This window comes from Lampetra fluviatilis, chromosome 6 (genome assembly GCF_964198595.1).
Source record: "Lampetra fluviatilis chromosome 6, kcLamFluv1.1, whole genome shotgun sequence".
Taxonomy (NCBI): domain Eukaryota; kingdom Metazoa; phylum Chordata; class Hyperoartia; order Petromyzontiformes; family Petromyzontidae; genus Lampetra; species Lampetra fluviatilis.
In genome coordinates, this window is record NC_136280.1 from 10,048,841 (window position 1) to 10,071,602 (window position 22,762).

The window sequence follows — 22,762 nt, forward strand, 5'->3', positions numbered from 1 at the left end:
CCATCCCTTAACGTCAAATTATCTCGATTCATCTGTCTCCATGTTTTGTACTGCATCTTACGATGCAGTCACATTTCTCCTCTATATATCCAAATTGCAGTGTATTGAAATAAAGTCGTGAAAATCCCAATAAGGCCATAAATTCCATAAATTAGCTTCTGTGGTTGGAAATGTTGAATATACACAGTGTTATATTTTGGCAGTATTTCACTTACGTGTCCTCTGAGCTCATAACTCCCAATTATAACGGATTCCAGACTCCATGTGAAAGATGCCTCCATTATCATGTACTGTATCGGTCACATACCATAATTAAGCTCCAAGATCCCTGGGAAAGGTTTGTTGGAGTTTATACATGAGTTTATGCTACTGTTTTATGTAGCCTCACACCATGCACACACATAACACTCAGGGCCAGATTTAGTTGGACAGGTGCCCAAGGGTTGTTAGAATTTTTGGGGCCTTCTTTGTAAGCTAAATTTCTTCCCTTTACTGTTTTACCACCATCTGTGCCCGATGCCAAAAAACTCCATTGTTATTTATCGTTGTTATTAAAATTCTGGTTATTAAATGTGACAAACGAATTGTAAAGTTAAACCAGAGTTAAACAAATAAAATATTCACAATGAAACACATAATAGGTAATATTACATTGAGTGATGCTATGTCTTTAACGAGCATTTTACCTATAGCAGTGGTTCTTAACCTGGGGTGCAGGTACCCCTAGGGGGTGCGAGATGACCTTTCTGGGAGTGCGAGACATTGACAGACTTTTTTAGAAGGTAAATCATCGAAACACAAATTAAGCACGGGCACGTAAATACAACTATTCCGTTTGATCAAACCTATGTATTTATTAACATTACACATTATTTAACGATTGAGAACCCAAGAGGTGCAAAGTTGCAGTAAAGGTTAAAAACCACTGACCTATAGGATTTATCAGTCATGCGTTTCAACCATTATAACTCAGTTTACAGGATATTTTTTGGGGGTCTCTCAAAGTCCAAGGCCCTGTGAGGCTGTGGCCTCTGAAGCCCCCCGCGTTAATCCGGCCCCTGGTAACAGCACTCATCAGTGGTGCGCACCATGGCGAGGGGGACGATGCTGCGAATTCCACTCGGGCTGAAGGGAATGTCTGTGTTGACCTCTGAAGGGTAGGGGAGGTCCCTCCCCGTGGGCCCCACCAGCCAGGTCAGGCGCCACACCGCTCGCCTGACCGAGGACGTGTTCTGCACCCTCAGCTCTATTCGAGCTATCTCGAGGGTGGACGGGGCCCTGCTAAGACAGGGGAACAGAAACAAATCGTTGCAGAGATGAACATCGTATCACCATCGACATCCTTTCAGCATTCACCTCACATGCACGCTGTTTCAGCGAATACACCACAATTTCAGATTTTTGTTAACCACTTATCAAGTATAAATGCCACCAGGCACGATGACTCACTTTAACAACAAAGCATAGCACACTTCAACGTTTATTTCAACAACAGTTCGCAACCCTTGCGTTACGTAATTCTCGCCACTTGTCGGACAACAGATTGATACTTGAGCGTATGCTTTAAAGATGTGGAATAGTTTTTAGAGGGTAAGCATCCAATCACAGTGCAACCAAATGTTCATGGCTAATTCGAGTGTTCTATTGTGATAAATAGAACGTCATCAATATGTCAAGCACGGCAGTATCCATCCGCATAATCGAGGACGTTCTCTCTCTCCTCAATACGTCTGAGTATAGAACCGATATTCACAACTTGTTTAAACGGTGGTTGGATCATGGCGCCTCAACAGGCCCCAACGTAAATCCGTGAAACTTTCCTTTCTCGCGGATGTAGCAAGGAACAAAAGCATTCAAAGGGAGCTGTCCGGCCAGCCTCTGACTGCGAATCGACGGTGAACCTGTCGACGTGGTTGGTGATGTACAACCTGCGTGCACACCTCCACGCTGTTGTCAAGGCTCACGCTGGTGACGCCGAGCAAATATTGCACTGTAGTGAACCTTACTTGGAAACAAAAACAAAATAAACCCCCCAACAACTTTGAAGTACAATCCACTCAGTTGATAAATGAGTGCTGGTGGTAGCTTTTATCAAAAATAAACATCGATTGATTGATAGTTGCCCTTGAAGGTTATAGTTCTGTAATGGTCGTGTTTTGACTGAAACAGCTGTGGACATTTAGGGATGTAGCGCTTCGTCCCCGCAATAATTAATTGACTCGCAAGTCAATTAATTATTGAGGGTCACGGTTTGTTTCAAGGATATATATATTTTTTTAAACATCGTGGCAAATGTAGCGGCCTCGAGCAGCTGGGGGGGGGGGGCAAACATGAACCTATTTCGTACAGGATGTATGACGCCAAAAAACAATGGCTTTTATGCATGTGATTCGAATCATTTCTTGCGAGCCTAAGAATTGATATGAATAAACGCATCATTACACCCCTGATACATATGTAAATGTGAATAATGTTGCTGTAATCTACTTCCCCATGACACTACAGTACTTATGTGTATATGGCTCATGGGTGACAGCTTAAGAGTGTGAACTGCTTCCATCTGTCCCACAATGCAAAGTATTCTCAAAAGTTTTGTTTATAACATTTTGTGGAATCAGCATCCAATGCAATTCAAGCCTAGAAAGCATCAAAATAAGCATCTTGAATGGGTACAAGAGCTTATACTTCCACAGGTAACAGGACACAAGCATTGTATTAGTTTACAAATATTACTACTGTTAAAAGGTTCCAGAGTATAACAAATGTCTTGTGGAATATAAAAAATGAGTGATGATTTGACAAAAGGACAATGAACTACCTGGTAACTGCAATCATTTATATCAGTATATTTCTCAAAAGCATATTTTTGTGGTTATTAAACTACTCCCATGAAGTGCAGTCAGGGTTCTCACTACACTTAAAAATAGTTCCTGGCCAAGAAAACAAGTATTTCTTTATTTGCTTCAGTCTTTTACAATGTCCAATTGTGACATTGGAGTTAATTTTCGATGTAAAGCTTTCGTGACTGCAGGGATTCATCTTCTTGGTTCTTTCGGTAAAGTCACGTAGAAGGGAAGTACGTGACTTTACCGAAAGAACCAAGAAACTTGGAGTTAATGTCACGAGATAAAGAATCCATTCTGAAGCACACAGTAATAGCACCCCGTGTGGCAGAATAGACCGTGGAAGTGATTTTTCACAGGACATATGAAAAATCTTTCAAATGGCCTTTTTATCCATTCCATAGCAGGGGTGAACTCTCACTGAAGTTCTTCTATTAGGTGATTGCAGAGTGGACACACTGATATATGTAGGTCTGACTTCCTTCCCATGTTGCTACCACATCAGCTAAAATTAGTCATATCAAGTGTAAATCCTATATCATGTGATGTTTTTTTTGTTCTTCTGTGACTGGGATGAGACCTTCGACTCTCTATGCCAGAGAGCTTCTGTGCCACCCTGGCCACCTCCACTCAATAACTATATTTGATAAAGAATTACTTAAAAACCCATTGTTAATAAAGTGTGTACACCCATCCCAATCTTATTTTGGACCAGTCTTCAAATATTGACATTTACAATTAAATAATTTGATATCACACTGCAAGACATTGCAGGGATCAAATTTCAGGATTGAAACCCATTGGTATCAAATGTAGTCTTGCAAATAAACAAGTAAATGCTAGCTTTCATTCATTCTAAATTGAATGACACGCTTGACATTCTGTTCTATGCATATTTTAAAGTGGCATTTGACGCTTAAAATATTTTCTGGAGTTGATTATACATTAACACGCCATTTATATGTTAAGACACTTTGACATTAACAAATGATGTATAAAGTATTACAAAATGTATTGCTTTAAAAGTAATTGGTGCACGGTGTGATCTACAAGAGAGGCCTGGAAGATCACGCATTTTTTAAACTCCCTCACCCACTGGGTCGTGATTCAATCCATCTATATGGAGCACTGTGTGCTGTCCCCTTATGCATTTGTTTTCTCACAGTACTGCAGACTCTTTCCACCATGCCAACACTCATTTATAGAATTGCTCAAATGTATCCTGAGACTCAGCGATGTTATCCTGAATACAAAAAAGGGTATTATTACGTGAAGTAAGGCACGTGTAACTGGAATAATCTGACAGAAACAAAAAAATGTGGTGCAAATTGATAAATTAGTGAAAACATCAATTATACAGCTCAGCAACCTGTGTTTGTGTATGACCCCACAGATGCTCACTCGCACTCCAGAGTTGGTGCGTGGAAAGCCAAGAGGGTTTGTTAAGGTCATTCAATTACATTCATCACACTTGTATGTCATGTCCACTTAAAGTAATGCCGAGACATACTTTCTGCAAGAAACCTTAGCCCACATGAATCTAATATAAGTCACTGTGAGCATTAAATGTTAATGGCCCTTTCATTGCGAAGACATTAATAACCTGTCGTGCCCACTGTGCAGAGATGCCATGCCTCCATATATCACACTTCCTATACTTTTCAATTCGTCATGATTCCAGAACATGGGGTGGCAGAAGCAGGCTTTACTCTCGCATGTTTTTACAAGACGCATGACTTTGGCCCTGTGAAATTTAGTTGAGTTTATTTTTCCTGATGAATATGAAGAGATTGTATGAAAGCATTTGCCATGAAAAGCAATTGTTCTAATTATATTATGGGAAAGTAGAAAACAGTAGTATATGAGAAACATGAAAAAATTAGTGGTTGAGCATATAAAAGGATATTAAGTCAAATATAATCATGATGAAATTATCATCATATCGCATTCATTAATTCGATTAATATTTTCAACGGTAGTACGTTTGCAACAAATGTAAATACATTTTCATCGAGCCATCCCTACATCAAAAGTATTTACCTAAATCATTGTATTACTTACCTGTAAAGCAACACATCCAATAATCCATATATCACTTAATTTGTTGATCTATATCTCAATCTCTTTATCTACATATATATCTCCAGGTCTGAAAGTCGTAAATTGCACTTTCTAAATTTGAGCTTGGAGCTTATATTGTGGTCAAGCGTGTTGATCAAATGTCCTTCAAGCATCTAAGTAATCAGTGTCTCAATCTAAGTAATCAGTGTCTCATCTAAGTAATCAGTGTCTCAATCAACAATGGGGTCTTACTAGTGCTGTAATACATGTAGGAACGACGTGAACTCGCAGCAGCAGCTTGTAGCGGGTCGATTCAAAACGTAGTGAGCACTCATTGATATAAAAAGGCCTGATTTACGTAACCCTCGTTTCCGCACTGTTGTAGAATTCCTCTGTTATGAGGCCGACCAATCAGATTCTGATCTGTCTCACGCATGAACACACAGTTGCTCCACCTTCAACAGAGGTCTGCTACAACATGGGTCCTTTTTTGCCAGTATCAAAGTATACGAATAGGTTTTACCCTTTCTGACAATAAAACAGGTGTTAAGATGTTCAAATACCAAACATAAACCTTTTGCATGGAATCATACCACACATACTTGTGGTGAACATGCAAACCTATTCTTAGAGGTCTGCTAATGTAGTTAAATATGGTTTAGCACTACTTAAACACAATGGGGCAGCCGTGGCATGGTGGTTAGCACATGTTTGTCTTTATATCATCAATGTCATCTCTATGTGCGTGAGAGCCTCCAGTCTGGCATTTAAGTGAAGGTGCTGTATACATAGATATTGGATTACATTTGGTAAAAAGTAGAGCACCAAAGACCTGCTCACTCTGGGCCATTCTAAAGTTGTGCAGTGACTCGTGGTGGAATGGTTAATTTTTTGTGAGGAATTGGCCACACCTAAATCGCAAATTCTAGAATTTATTTCTGATTGTATGCATAATTAGCCATCGTTCTGACAAAAGTAGTGGAACAATGGCCAAAATAGCAACAGGAATTGGACCCATTTATCTGATTTGCAAGGGTTTAATGCAATTAAGAATAATTAATAAATGATGATAATTTATATGGCACAAGATTTATTGCATAATCCAAATAAACAGTGAGAGGATACTAATCAATATGCTTCTGGCATAGTTTTCTTAAAGCATATACAGCATATGCAGAAGCGAACATGGCAGGATGTTAGAGGCTGTTCTTGACCGAGAAGGGTAGTAAATAATTTTAGTTATAAATAAACAAACATATTAAACATTAAATTAATAAATCGAACATTTCATTGCTTTTCAAAGACAGACACTATTACATTATATCATGACACATGTGAGACCTGTGAGAACTCCCGGTTACCTTCATGCACAACCAGAGACTGCAACCCCGTACAATTATTTATGAGTGCTCAGAGCTGGGGTAGGCATGAGCAATGAGAGCGTCCGCAATTGCTCAACAGCCAAATTGCCACTGCAGGCTAACTGCTTAGCAAGTTGCGATGTGGCCGTCACAAGCAATATCATTAATGCCCTTCATGAATTACCAAAGTACTTCACTTTACGAACACATACTTACAATTCCGTGCATAGACTCGTGATGGGTTGACGTGAAGCATTGTGGGTAAAAGCAAATATAATAAAAATTCAGTGTGGTGTCTCCACGTATAACCTATTTTATTTATTGTTATTTGTTAAACTCTTTCACCTCGAAATTCCCTTGAGATTGAACATCTCATTTGGCAATGTCCAGGGTGTCAAGTGACCCATAAATGGCAAACACATAATGACAAATCTTGTTTGATCTACAACATGTACAGTATACATTGTGCAATGTCAAATACATTTAAACAGTGTGGAGAACACAATATTTTAACAAGCCTGACTCTCCTGATGAGACCTGGAAGGCCAACCACAGTCAAGAGTTTGCTTTCTCAAACAAATACTGTTTATATTCTTGGTTCTTTCGGTAAAGTCATATAGAAAGGAAATAATAAAATAATAAAAATATCAAAATCCACAACAAGAAAATTTAAAATTTTTAACATTTTATTGTTGTGGATTTCACACCTGATGATGATTGCTTGTGTTGCAGTCTAAACGTCGTGATAATTTTATTGTTTTTTATTTTTATTATTTCCCTTCTACGTGACTTTACCGAAAGAATCAAGACTATGAATCCCTGCAGTCACGAAAAAAATACTGTTTAGTAATATTTGTATACAAATTCAATAAATAGGCTGATGGACTGATATATATATATTTGTATTTATACGTGGAGACACAGAACAGAGTTTCATTTACGTATACTTGCAATTTAATACTGATGGAAAATTATGCAAACAATGCTTTGAGCCAAACTGCTCTCTTACACAGTGCTTGGCAAGGCAATTGATACATACAAACGATACATATGTAGAAGTTACGTTTTTTCTTTTAAAGCAATTTTAATACATTTGTGTTAATGGAAATAACAATCACAAGCTTGATTATTATTATTTTTTATAAAAAAAAGTATCATTGTTTTTTATTTAGGTTACATTATTTCATGGTGTGGTGCCCTGGCACAGTGATTAGTGCCCTACACCATGGATTCATTGACATTTTTTTTGAAATATCTGGCTACAGCGAACATCATTTGCAAGTGATATCTAAACTGGTTATGTGCTCATCACCCTCCATCAACCTACGCTGACCAGGATTGTGAAGTAAGGTTAAAAACACAGTACGAGAAGGCCTTCATCCAGGAAAGCATTGCCAAAGAACTATACATTATTCTCACTATTATTCATGTGTCGGCTCAATTGTCATCCAGTACACTACACATAATTCAATTTAAAGCATTATATTTTTCGACATCAGTGGCGTCACTAGGGGGGATGCGGACCGCATCGGGTGACACCATCAGAGGGGGTGACACCACAATAACTGTCTATACAATTTTTGTGCAGTGTTTCAGCAGAAATGTATTAGTTTTTATAAAAATATCCCTGTAAGTTATGACAACACATTTTTTTTCGTAAGCTCAGCTTACGTGGACTGTATCAATATACCTACAAGGCTAAAACTCTATGCTAATTAACTTTTTCAACCTTCTAATGCGCTCCGGTCAGAGCTGTCATTGTTACCCAACTACAGTGACGCTTCGAGTCACGTGGTTTCGTCTGCACGCGCTACAAGCACGCGCTGTTGCTTTCGTTGCTGCTCGTGTTTTTATAGTCGCTGATTTTGTCAAAGTTTTTGGTGTTTTAGCTACAATATTGTGGTAATTCGTATTTTTGAATCTATATCAATAACTTTTTTGAGAATGAAGTAGTAATGAAAGGAAAAGAAGGATAAAAATCTAAAAAGGCTTCCGCTCCGTTACGAATAATATTGTAACTAATAATGTTGTAATTCAATGTAGAAAGATTTTACAAAACAATTGTATTGTTAGTATTCATATAATCTAATAAATATTACATTTAAGCAATTTACAACTGTATCACATGTTATTTTATGATTAAAATTGATAATAACACTTACATGTAGCACAATTATTGATTATATAACTCCTTGATAACTAAATAGAGAATTTGACAATTTAAAACATGAAGTGGGGGAAATGCTATGTTTCTTGATACATAATGGTAGGTTTTTACCCTTTTAACTGGTACAAAACTGACACCTTTAATTCTAGATTTGAAGCTTTCGTGACTGCAAGGAATCAACTTCTTAGGTTTTTTCGGTAAAGTCACGTAGAAAGTAAAATAAAATAAAAACAAAAATCACGACGTTTCGGAGGCAACACAAGTCTCCGTCATCAGGTGGGACCGTCACAGCTAGATTAGCTGTATCAAGTGAGGCAATGATTCAAGATGTAATCCCTTAAAAGCGAGTTGAGGGGGGAGGGAGAGGGAGGGGGGAGCTCATCAGACTATGGTAGCCAATGAAAGGAACGTATCGGGAGGGAGGGGGGGGCGAGGCCAAAAGGGTGGGCGATGGACGTGGAAGCGCTTGTGCGCAAGCGGCCAATTACTGCACACGCCAACACAATGGAGCGATTGTGCGCAAGCGGCCAGCCAATGCACCCGCCAACACAATGGGCAGAGAGGAGGAGGGGAGGTCTAATACACATGATAGACAAAAGAACGAAAATGACACCTTTATTCAAGGCATCATGTTTGCAATGACCACAACACAAGTAGTCAATAAAGCAAACAAAAAGAAGCAACTCTGATAAGGATAATAATCCTTATCAGAGTTGCTTCTTTTTGTTTGCTTTAATAATCCTTATCAGAGTTGCTTCTTTTTGTTTGCTTTATTGACTACTTGTGTTGTGGTCATTGCAAACATGATGCCTTGAATAAAGGTGTCAGTTTTGTACCAGTTAAAAGGGTAAAAACCTACCATTATATTTTGCCACTGGTAAAAGAGATCTCATAGTGTTCTTGATACATGTTTATAAATATAACATAAATCTTAAATTATTTTTTTTATTTTAGTCTTTTAAAAATTGTCTTTAAAAACATTACTGTCTTGCAAATATATATCTGATTTCAATGTAGTTCTTAAATGTTTTAACGTTTTTTTATACTGAGAAATCTATTGTTTTCTTACCGCATTTTCACTTTAACCACCTGAAACTACGTAAAAGTAAATACATTTAGGCTGTACGTATGCTATTGTAATTTAAAGGTGTCATTTTAATTTTGCTCGTTGTTTATGTCACTACTATTGCCATTACATTCAGTGATATACGGGAATTACGATTTTCGAGTAACATTAGCACAAAAAACATTACTAAGGATTCTGTATAGTCTGGTTTGGGAGGTCCATGGGGGTGACACCAACCCTAGTGACGCCACTGTTATACATTTATGTCCTATGGAAATATGTTCAGTCCAAAGGACATTTACGAATATGGGATCCACCACAAGTGAATTTTTGATATAGAATCCCCTCTGAAAATGACCTCAGGCCCATGAGAGGGCACAAGTTACTTAGGCAGCTGAGAGAGAAAGCACTTTAACATGAAAACCAGAAGCTGAATTCATCTTTAACAGAGCTTTTCCTCCATGACACTTTGAACACCAAGAATGAATGGCAAACAAAACACAAAAAGGCCTCTGCTAAAGTGCTGGAGGTGGTGTGCCTCTAAATGTAGGTGTAGGGTCAGTGAGATCAAATTGCCAGTTCTTAAAATGTCCCAGTTTGTTCAGGCCACTGCAGTGTGACTTGTGATTGTCAACTTTGATAAAGTCAGTACATACTCTTTGGTTTTTTCTGTAAAGTCACGTACATGATGTCACGTGACTTTACCGAAAAAAACATTGAGTATGAATCCTTGCAGTCACGAAAGCGTCAAATCTAGATTTAAGTCAGTACATTTCCCGGCCTTCCCTAGAATTTCTCGTTCTGGAATGAAAAAGGACCAATACCCCAAAAACATTGGCCTATTACATGCTTTTATAAGGCAGTCTGTTTGTGCACCACTGACAATGCAGTTCGATTATTATATTTAGCTTCATTTTGAGCATTTGGGAATAATCTTTTCAAATTTACTAGTGTCAATTGACTAATGAGCACCAAGCAAACAGTGACATTCTTTTCTTTTTAATGGTAAATTCACATAATAAAAATATGAACTCCTAGCACTTAGCCTTGTCGTACTACTATAACAGCATTGCTGGAACTTTTTGTTGAGTCACATGATTGGACTTATTCATTTATATTTCTACGAAATTAATGGAGTCAACAATCAATTATACCAGTAAAATGCAGCTTTTAATTTGATAAGATAACAACGTTTTTCCCCAGCTCCGACTATTGCCAGATTATGTGTAACGGTTTATTTGTGGTAAGGTTTATTTGAGTGGCTTTTATTTGCTTGGATATGTAATGAGCGGTTGAATCACAAAGCGTGGGAAGTCTTACGAACTGTATAATAAATCAGGTCATGTTCAACTTTTAAGTGTCCCTCGGGCGTTGACGCCCAGGCCACACGTGCTTTGTCGGCCTCTTGTTTTGACTAACTTAATTCGGAAGTTGAATAAACCAAAACATTACAGCAGGCCAACAACATTTATTACAGTACGTTACTTGCAGAGCTACAATACAGCCGCAGGCTGAATGTAATGTATGGGAGATGGAACACTCTGTAACACTGCCCTGCTTGACATTACGTGTTATCAGTAACAAAACACATCCTCGCTTCCCACTGAAGCTATGTTAAACAGGCACTCGTTCAGCTTGACAGGATATTGAAAACTCACGATATATGCAAGTGCATTACATTTCAGCCCGGTATTTATTTGATTAAATCGATACATCGTGTGCAAGCTTGCTTTATTGTGTGCAAATTTAATTACAAGCGTGGTAAATAAATTCCAAGTAATTGTATCTTAATCTTATGCTAAGCAGGATGGAGTGAGTAACGCTGTGTAAAATACATTTTTAACGTAAAGCTGCATAGCTGCAACCACTTGCAAAACAACATTTCGTTGCGAAGCATCACACGGTGTAGCTGTCATAACAGAACGCTGTCTGCGTTGTCCAATCTGTTTACCTGGGATCGGGACGACCCATGCTGTTGTGTATAAGAGAGCTTCCATCGCACTGCTTAGAACTGAGGAATGGTATCTTTTATTGAGAATATATGTGCACCCCATATATGTATATGCAGCCCTTTCTAATGGGTGTTTTTTGCTGAATTATGAGTCTTCCTCTGTGGCATATTTGTGTTGTAATATAAGAACACTAGTACACTCTTTGGTTCTTTCGGTAAAGTCACGTATTTAATGTATTACTTTATCTTTATACGTGACTTTACCGAAAGAACCAAAGAGTAATTCCTGCAGTCACGAAAGCTCTAAAATTAACACTAGTACAGTATTGTGCAAATATTTACTATATTTTAAATGGCATGTGACTAATAATATAATTCCGTCTGTGGTTGTTTTGCACAGGCTGTGTAATGGCTATTAAACTGGCTTCTCTGCATTGTGTACTATCGTGGACGTGTTTTGTCCGTATCTAATAGTTTAACATAAGAAACATCATGTCTTGTGTTTGGGGGGGGGGGGGAAGAAATTGTCAGTGTTCCCATCTGTGCTGCCTTGGCAAAGAATGACAAGGATATGCGATTCCTAATGCTATAAAAAAAAATCGGCTCATGCAAAGCGACAAAGTGGTTTGCGCACTGCGCTAGTGACCCTATGACTTGAGCTCGATTCCCGGCCACAGCTCACGTCGGTGCTGAGTTGTTACCTGAACCGGTCCCAGAAGTCCCCCTTCAACAACCTGCACCGACCAGCGTGGTGAAGCATGGTCAAACAACCCTCATGAATAACATGGTGCGCGGAGGACTTCCCCCAGTAGATAATTTACAATCGAGCTGCATCCAGTAAGGATGCCACGACTGTAATTGTCTTTGCGTGTTTTACATTGATTATTGTAAGGATAGGAAATTAAATTAAGAGTATGCCAACAATTTCCCAGTGTACTCCTAAACGTGACACAAATTAGTGTGCGCACAATGTCATGAATGCATACTGTCGCGTGTGTTATATTAAAATAAAGTTGTTTGTATCTTGTGAACCGGTTCTATGGATTTGGGCATCCTGCTCGAATAAAGATCATGAAGGTGACTTACTTTCTCATCACAACTCTTATTCACTATTGACACATATTCTGGCTCGTGCCATGAAGCGTTAATAACGGGCAAAAGTTTTTCACTAAATAATAACATAAATTATATACATTTTAGGATTGATTTACATTCAAAGGAGTCACCGGTAAAAGCACTTAAAGGTATGCACTGCTGACTGGGTAATACAGCTGTTGTAAGGAATGGTATTTTACATGACATATTGATGAATGAACTAAGGCGGTGGTAGCATGTAGTTCTGTGTTCATTGCGAGTCTGTTACGTATACATAATGGTAAAATATTGGATTTGTTGTGTTTCACATTTTGTGCAGTACCGTTGAGATTGCAATTAAACTGTTATAAATGAATGCAAGTTATGCCACTTATTATATGATATGGCCCTGGAATGTTTTAGCGTCTACCTTGCATTACCAGACATTCTAGAGTGTGCAGAGGTCCCTTGAATCGCTGTGTTTATCTGCAACATTATGATTATCATTAGCGGGAATTAAGAAATAAGTTGTAGTTCAGTTCTTATAAGCACACATCTTACATAATGGCTTCACCATGGTACAGGTGTGTCCATTAAAAAACAATGACATACTCGGGCATTAAGAATAATAACCAACGGTGGCACATGACGATAATATTAATAATGAATACATGTGGCTGCTATCATGATCCAACTCATTAGGAATGTCAAAATGTGAAAGAACCATCTGGATAATTGTAATGCAGAATATACAGTGCAAAGAGGCATTTCCTTCATGGTTATGTAAATGTAACAATTGGTGTAGAGTCTTCTTGGTTCTTTCGGTAAAGTCACGTAGAAGGGAAATAATAAAATAATAAAAATAAAACATAATAAAATAATTCTCACGACGTTTCGGCCACAACGCAAGCAGCCGTCCTCAGGTGACGCTGTTTTTCCGACAGACCTGTTCTTCACTTGAGGACGGCTGGTTGCGTTGTGGCCGAAACGTCGTGAGAATTATTTTATTACTTTTATTTTTTATTATTTTATTATTTCCCTTCTACGTGACTTTACCGAAAGAACCAAGAAGATGAATCCCTGCAGTCACGAAAGCTTTAAATCGAAATTTGGTGTAGAGTGTGAGGAGAAAGAAGCTAGGAAGTGTTCATTCGTAGTGAAACAGCACAGCGCGTAAACTCTAAACAATAAGATAATTGGTTTTTTACCCTTTTATCTGGCAACAAAACTGACACCTTTTTTTACAAGGACTCATGTTTGCCTTGACCACAATACCTGCGGTCGGAATGCAAATAAAAAACACAACTCTGATAATGTATGCACTCCATTGGAACCTCATTTGCCTGTAGAAAAATATGATAATTGTTTTTTTACCCTTTTATCTGGCAACAAAACTGACACCTTTTTTACAAGTAGTCATGGCGTCATCTGGTCCAACACCATGTGAGACTAGGCTCTAAGGAAAGCTGTCTCGGGTGTGGACCAATCAACTTCAAGGACAGTGCATACATTAGCAGAGTTATGTTTTTTTGTTTGCTTTACGACTGCAGGTATTGTGGTCTATAGAAACATGACTCCTTGTAAAAAAGGTGTCAGTTTTGTTGCCAGATAAAAGGGTAAAAAAACAATTATCAATGTATACACTGTCCTTGAAATTGATTGGTCCACACCCGAGACAGCTTTTCTTAGAGCCTCGTCTCACATGGTGTTGGACCAGATGACGCCAAAAGGCGCACAATTCAAAGACAATGCACCATCATAGTATGAGAGCTCGGGGTAAGCGTTTACACCATTGGAAACCAATGATCATATTTTGCTACTGGCAAAGGAGGTTCCAATGGTCTAAACAATAAACTAAGACCATCGCGAACAATGTAGATGAAAACAATTAAAAGTGTGCAAAGAAACATGGAGATATGCATCCTAGGAATCACACTGAGAGAGAGAGAGGAGAGAGAGAAAGGAACACTTGTATTAGAGAGCATACGCAGGATACATACATCATCCAAACGATCAAGAGAAGTAAGTGGGTTTGGGCAGGACACATCACGGTGGATATTTTTGGAGAGTGTCCACCGCGGAGGCGGAGCAATGAGATCATTTCGTGTGCAGGTGTTCGATAGATCGTCGCATCACAAGATCGTTAGAAGCAGCGGGGCTTTGAGAGGGCTTCATCCAGCAGTGGATTGATCATGGCTGATGACAATGACGATCCAATAGCAACACAACATAGCATGTCCAGCACTAATCTACAGTTTATAGTGAGAACTTGAGAATATAGTATGTATTAAAAACTATCTAAAGCTACACTGTATTCCAAAGGAGCCAATATCAACTATTCAACTGTATACGGTTGTTTCTGACTGAAATCTGTATATCTGCACGGTCTTCATATTCGATGGTAGATAGGAAAAATAATAACAATAAAATAATACAAATAAAAATGAAAAGTGAATACAAAATAATACAAATATCACGACGTTTCGATCGCAACACAAGCGGTCCTGATGACGACCGCTTGTGTTGCGATCGAAACGTCGTGATATTTTTTATTAACTTTATTTTCATTTTTATTATTTTATTGTTATTATTTTTTATATCTACGTAACTTTACCGAAAGAACCATAGAATATGAATTTCTGCAGTCACGAAAGTTTTAAAGTCTAAATCTGCACTGTCGGGCTATGTTCCACGCCAGTCTCTCTTTGCTGGTCGTTTCATTGTCGAATATACCCAGCACCTGGCATGCTAATCAGGGCCCTTAGCCCCTTCTCTCTTATCTGGAACTTCAAGCAGATTCTTACCAGCCACCACGCTCGCAGATACACTTCATTATCAGCACCTGGGGTCTGAGTATAGAAAATGTGCGTAAAATCTGCAAGGCAGAAATGGGCGTAGGCTCATTTCTGCATAGTGCAAGATGCAGAGTATATGTGCATGGCCCAGCGATATTGCAATGCTGGACGAATGCCAGGTATTGCTCGGGATAACATAGCGTGGGGATGTCTAGATGCGTGTGTGTGACGGTGTCTTTTTTTTCTTTTTCTTTTTATGTATTTGTAGATGATACTCTTCCCACCAAACATGCAGATACAGGTAAAGGTTCCAGTCCATGTTTTCCACCTCCATTTCACAGAAGCTCCCTCCTTCATACACCGCTCTCTCCTTCATATGCCGGTCTCCCTTCCGATGTCCTCTCTTACCTCCACGGTCTCCTTTCTCATCCCTCTCGCATTCCATCCCCCTCATGTCATCTCATTTCCAGCCACAAACCATTATATCGTCACATCTTGGGACCATGTCTCCTCATCTCCAGCTACCAATCTCCTCTTCATACCTCGGGGTTAGTCCAGGTCAACTCGTTGCAGGGATTAATGTCAGCATGAGCAAGGTAGGGAATGCTGATATTGTGGGGACTGTTATGGAGGACCGTTACATAATTATCACGTGCCGTGATGGCCATAATAAGTGCTAGCTAACATCTGGTAAAAGATTATACGGGGGATTATTCTCTATGCATATTTATAACTGTTGTGTGTGGGGAGAGTAATTGTATGTGGCTGGGCACACGTGTGTTTGTGAGTTTAGTTGCGCAATTTCCAGAATTACGGGAGTAGTTCAGTACTCAGGTGCCAGAATCTCCGTCCCTCTCGTCAAATCCCACTCACCTATTTGCCCCGTTCTGCACAGCAACGAAGTGGAATTAACTCTGTTCCTTCCACACACTCACTGACTGCTTTTAGGCAACCCGGCCAGCCACTCATAGAATATAATATGAGTCACAGACAATTATGGCACATCCTGGCAGTATCGCTGAAATCCACACTGCGTCAACCACCTCATTGGACTGGGTGAGGAACCTTTGCATTCATTTATGACGATCATTAAGAAAAATTAAACTGTTGCTTTTCACAAAGCCACACGAAAGAAGAAGATGGTTCAGAAACGTTGCGTTCAGAATAATCATCAAACAGCGTGGCACTAATGCAAGGACATCGAGGTGAATCACATTGCACAGTAAATTGAGTGAGTCAACACGCGTCCTCTAGATTTAACAAGTCGACACATTGCAGTACAAAGTGGCCAACCACTCGAGAACCGCTCTCGATTTTCAACCAATCTTTTCCCACACCTCCGATTTACACGGTTGGCTATGTACGGGGGGAAAGACGTTCAACATACATCATACATAGAAAATACATTCTCACCTTTCCAGTGGTGTGCCTTTTTTCCGATGGATTTGTAATTTCACTGAAGAGATGTTACCTCCATGGATAATCTCTGCGCTTACATCATACAACGTAGGGTTGCTTGGGAGAACAGCCAAAAATGAAACGCCATGACTGCTTTGCACCCTGCCAAGAGAAACACAATATGCACACCTCATGGAGCAGCATTCCATCACTGTACATGCACAGGGCACCGAATGTGCTCTTGTGTGCCAGACAACTTTACCAGGTTTTTATATACCCGAAGCAGAAACGTACAAGAAATGTATATTACGTATCAAAGCATCTGATCATTGATATTAGCAATTTATTACACCGATTAATTGATTGCAAACATCTATATGTGTATTTCTCACTTATAAATGATAATAATTTACTTATTTATTTACAAAAGTCAACCTGGATTTTGGGACTCTTTGTCAAGATGAGTGTTTATACAAGTGGGAGGAAACCGGAGAACCCGGAGAAGACCCACGTGTGTGGCAAGGGGGAAACACTCTATCTCCATACAGATGGAAACAGGTGGCAATTAGTTCAGTTGCTGCACTGCCTTCCTCTGGTGAGCCAGGGCATGACACTTCGACGCCCATGGAAGGGCATTTCACAACATTTGTGCGATTCACAAAACCTGGCCTGCATAGTGCTGGATTGCAGGCCACATGCATAGCCACCATCACCATTTAAAAAATGGTGGATGCCAGGCAGCTACCCAGTTAACAGGCAACGTTTAGCCAACGTTGGCATGTGGTTAGAACCGTTGGGCCAACATTGGCTCAACGTCGTTTATTCTAAAGTCACTTCATTAGTCCTTTGTCCACATTGATGGCACACCTTCAAAATGCCCTGTATGTCATGAAACCATATTTTAGTTCTCAGAGTAAAAAATAATATATATGACCTAATCGTTGTTTTACATAATCATTGGTGATTGGAATGAGACTATTAACTTTGCCCTGACTCAAACCCAAAATCTGGCCACTCCAGAGTCAAGAAATCTTGAAAGTGATATTATATAAAAGAGAGAAATCTAGGGCATGGTATGTGTGCAATTCAAGCTAAACGTCATTCGATGAGCCAAGCTTTACACGCTGTCAGATGCAAAAGCAAATACAGATGATGCTCTGGAAGAATGACTGTATTTATGAAGCAATATAGCACCTACTCAAGAATTGTATTAAGGAAGCCATCATTGAAAGGCTGCATATGTTTTTCATTATGAGTATCATGCGAAATGAAAGGGCTTGTGAATGAAATCATCCATGACTCTGTCACGATGAAATATAGAGGTATGGTCTTTTGTGATGTGAAGAAAGAAAAACAGCTCTGTAAATGAATGCTGTATGCATTTATTTATATACTTGATTTTAAGTTGAGTATCCTCGTGCAGCATTTTCTTTCATTGGACTATTGTATGGGATAGGAAATAGATTTGTTTTATGCAGTGAATAATGGTGTGATGTATCAAATAGAATTTCGTGGTGGGATGACAAATAAATGTAAAAATACTTGCTTAAGTTAAAGAAAAATATCATCATCACAAATCGAGAACTTTGCCAGAAAAACAAACACACATGAAGAGGGCTGACTATGAAGCAATATGGTTTTGCCACAAGAGCATGATTCGAACAAAAGCTACGCCACGGAACTACAAATGAGACTGCATTGTTCATGCTGTAAGTCGAGATGACTGTGCATACTGACAGTATGCTACATCATCGATTGATGTAATAACGTTTGAACGAAAGCGAGTACAAGACACACACAAGGTGCATGCAACAAATATGAGGGGCACAGATGTAAGACAAGCTCATGAACTGGTGGCAGTAGAGTGCGGTTATACTGGTAGGAACAAAGTGGACCAGCCACCAATAGATTATATCGTCCGTCCGTTTGTCCGTCCGTCCGTCCGTCCGTGTAGCAACATCGCCCCCTACTGCAAACACTTGGCATGACCCTACAAAAACCGAGACCTAGGCCTGAAACTCTCCCTTCGTATCGTACCCCCGCGTGTGTGAAAGGGAGTTAATGTTTAACAATGATACATTCCCTGATGTTTTTTTAATAGAAACATTTAAATTTTAAGCTTTTACATTATAATTAAAACATTTAAATTAAAAATTTACTCACAGCGCCCTAAAGCCTACAGCTAGGCCTAAAGCCTAGACCTAGGCCTCAAACTCTCCCTTCGTATCGTACCCCCGCGTGTGTGAAAGGGAGTTAATATTTAACAATGTTACATTCCATGATGCTTTTAAATAGAAACATTTACATTTAAAGCTTTTACATAAATAATTAAAACATTTATATTAACAATTAACTCACGGCGGCCTAAGGCCTACAGCTATGCCTAAAGCCTAGACCTAGGCCTCAAACTCTCCCTTCGTATCGTACCCCCGCGTGTGTGAAAGGGAGTTAATGTTTAACAATGTTACATTCCCTGATGTTTTTTAATAGAAACATTTACATTTAAAGCTTTTACATTAAAAACAACTCCCTACCCCCCCCCCTCGTCGGCGGCTCTCCAGCCGAGCCAGGCCTGGGAATCTCTCCCCCGCTAGGGGTGTATTGGGCGGGGCTACAGCGGCAGGGGGCGGGGCTACGCGGGGCTGGGCGGGGCAACGGCGGCAGGGGGCGTGGGCACGAGGTGGAGGGCGGGGCTACGCGGGGTTAGGGCGGGGTTACGGCGGTAAGGGGCGGGGCAACGAGCTGGGGGTGGGGACACCGAGATGGGGCGGGGCCACGGGTGGCCGGGGCGGGGTTACGCGGGTGGAGGGCGGGGCCACGGGGCATCCACTTATTGGCGGCCATTTTTTGCCATTTTATTTTATTATAGCCATTCAATTGTTCGTTCCTACCGGCCCACCCCGCAGGGTCCTGTTATCCTCCTCCACTAAATAGCGGGTAAGGCCCACTGAGCTATATAGCTCTTTTTCAGAAGCGACCTGGCCACAAATGAAAGCTCAACGAAGGCGCTAATCATGTTGGAATTTAAAGCAGCCAAATACTCGAAATGCATGTCTGAAAATCTGGAGGGAAAACCCGAAGGACCCGGAGAAAAATCCTTGCAACCACGAGGAGAACATGCAAACTCCAAATATGCAGGTGTCAGGGTCGGGATCAAACCCACGACCTCCTGTATACCATGCGAGGTGGTTAACATCTCATCACTGTGGCACCCACTGTGTCGAGATGTACGAAAAGGAAACCACTGCTATTACCTTTTGCATTATTTAACATATTTAGGGGGACATTTTTCTTTTTTCAAGGTGTTTTGTATGCTGGTATTAAATTATGATGAAACTTATCCACTTTTGAAATTGTCACATGCTTTTTCTTTAGCACTTATATTATATCTTGATTTGAAGCTTTCGTGACTGCAGGAATCCATACTCTTTGGTTGTGTCGGTAAAGTCACGTAAGTATAAAATGAAATAAATCACGACGTTTCGGGCGCAACACAAGCGTCCGTCATCAGGTGGGAAAGCATGGTCTGCTGCTGAGGCACTGTTTTAAAAGGTTTGAAATGGGTGTAGCCCAAGGGTCATAAAGAAGTGGGCTGGGCTAGTGATGTTAATGTGAGAAATTTGCATGAAAATGTAAGAACAGAGAGCGGCCTCCTCAACGAGGGCACGGAAGTGGATATGTTAATGTGAGAGATTAGCATGTTAATGTAAGATCGAAGAGTGGTGCAATCCAAAGGCATGGGAGTGCATTCCAAAGGACATGTGAGCATGAGAGTTCTAAGAGAGAGGCATAGAGAGAGACACAGAGAGTCAGAAATAACAGCTGACATAGGCAGGTAGGATGGAAGCATCACAGTCAGTAAAGACTTTACCTGGTTAATAACGTCCTTACAATGATTGCTCAGTTTGTACCCATCTTCTCGGTTGAAGTTGTGTCTGTGTTTATATATCTGGATGACTTCATGAACAAATCTTTGAAGGTAGCCAGTAGGTTTGCAGAGTACCTCCGTCTTGGAAAAATCAATTTCGTGTGAGCCCACAGCATTAAAACAATGATCCGCAACGGCAGAGGTATTGGTCCTACCGTGTTTCAGATCTGCCTTGTGTTCACGAACGCAGTCAGAGATATGTCGTTTCGTTTCCCCAATGTAACTGCTGCCGCAACCACAACTCAGTTTGTAGACACCAGGGTATTGCATGTCAGGAATCACATCCTTTACAGATGGGATTAAATCACGGATTTGGTATACTGTGTTGAAACGAACCTGGATTTTGTGTGTTTTTTAAGATTTTGGGAATCTTTTTTGGTAACCCCTGCTATGTATGGTAAAGTGATGGTTTTGGTTGGATTCTCAGAAGGTTTTCTCCCCATGGCTGGTGAGACAGCTTTGTGGACTGTATGGTCCGAGTATCCGTTCATCCTAAAGGCTTGGTGTACGTGCTCCAACTCACTGGCTAGGTGGTGCTATTGTTATTTTCCAAACAATTTGCACAGGAATTATCACCCATCATTTTTAACAAAGTGCAATACATTAGCTGGGCATTTACAAGAGCTGACAATTTATAGCTATCTTTAAACAAAATATGTGCCTTTGGTACCCCTTTTTAATCTAACTTATGGCCCTGTTTGTTTGCTTTCATTGGCACTTGTGTAGCTGTTGCATTGCTGACTGTACTATTGCTACTTGGATTTATTCCGAAAATTAAGCACACGCCTCGGCATACAAATCGCAGAGAGCAGTCTCGCATTTGTTATTTTATTTTTTTAACTCCTATCTACCCCTTTTGGATGTTCTTGTACCACCTGCAGCTAAACCTCTTAATTTCCAAAAAATTGAAATGTATTTAAGACCAACAGGTGAACTGCCCATCAATTAAAGGTAGTCATACAATCCTAAGATACACATTTTTTTATTGTGCCATTTCATAAATATGGGCTGGAAGAAAAGTATGTATCTGGCATTTACATCGCCTGCATTTATTATTCTTATGCAGTTGTCTTTGGTTCTGCACATCGTCATCTGCGAAGTATATGTGCATAAACATTATACAACGGTTAAACGGAACCACCTATATTAAGGCTCTAATTCTACTTTATATGCCTGACGAGCCAAACTTCCTGTTTGCTAGTCTTTGTAGTCTTGTAGCCAAAGACGTTAAATAAAACATACGTCCAAGACGAAACGACCACCTGCAAGAACGAAACAATAAAATACGTCCAGTGGCTAACACAAATCAGGGCCAACTCCCACAATATATTGAACCACCCTTGCAATTGTGGCTCTGCTTGTTTTACAACTTAGGTTTCTCTGCAATATTCATCAGTGGCACCTTGAGAGCAACTCTGCCGGTGAAAATAAAATGTAAAGGATGAAACAAAAAAACGTCAGCAATGCTATACATTGAGTCATGAAAAAAACGATTTAATCAACACTGTCAGTTTTAACCTTGACCTCCAAAAATAAACATTTGGAGGAAAGACACTGTGTTTTTTTTTAGATTGAACTGCCAAGAAGCTAAGAGAGACGATTGCTCTCAGATTGGTGGTCCCTGTTTGAAAATGAAACCTACAATCTACGCTCTCTGTATTTTCCTGCCTCATTGTAAATAATCCATATATTACGACAGACTGCCTGTCTAGAAGACTATATTAGCCTATTTTTTTCAAAACTAATTTTAATGGAATATCTGGCCACAGCTGCAATGATTCCGAATGCTCACTTACTCGATAGGTTATTTGTATACGTTTGTGTTTGCGATATCATTATTGTTATAGTTGATGTTGGTGATTTCAAAGGGATCACATTGAGGATTTCTAAATATCCCCTCTTTACACCATGTTCTTAGCAAGATGGAAACCCGAACCATATTTTTATGTTTAAATGTAATTTATTCAGTTTAACACGTAGGCTTTCGCGACCAATATTGTTCATAATCAACGATTTTTAGGTTTAGATCGCGTTATTTATAAATGTGTCGTAACCCTCCACCACCCGACACGGCCAATTAGTAAAAAAGTGTCACGCTGACAAAAGACAAATAGTTCA

The 22,762-nt window shown here is 39.7% G+C and overlaps 1 protein-coding gene across 1 annotated transcript in view; it reads right to left on the reverse strand.

Annotated features, from left to right (window-relative positions):
* Positions 1-22,762, reverse strand: part of LOC144933142 (transmembrane protein 132D-like) — a 231,565-nt gene that overhangs the window by 43,890 nt on the left and 164,913 nt on the right. The window contains exons 5-6 of the mRNA XM_078857731.1: positions 16,732-16,878; positions 1,089-1,278 (exon numbers count right to left, since the gene is read on the reverse strand). Coding sequence (XP_078713857.1) covers positions 1,089-1,278; positions 16,732-16,878 — 337 coding nt within the window. The remainder of the gene's footprint in view (positions 1-1,088; positions 1,279-16,731; positions 16,879-22,762) is intronic.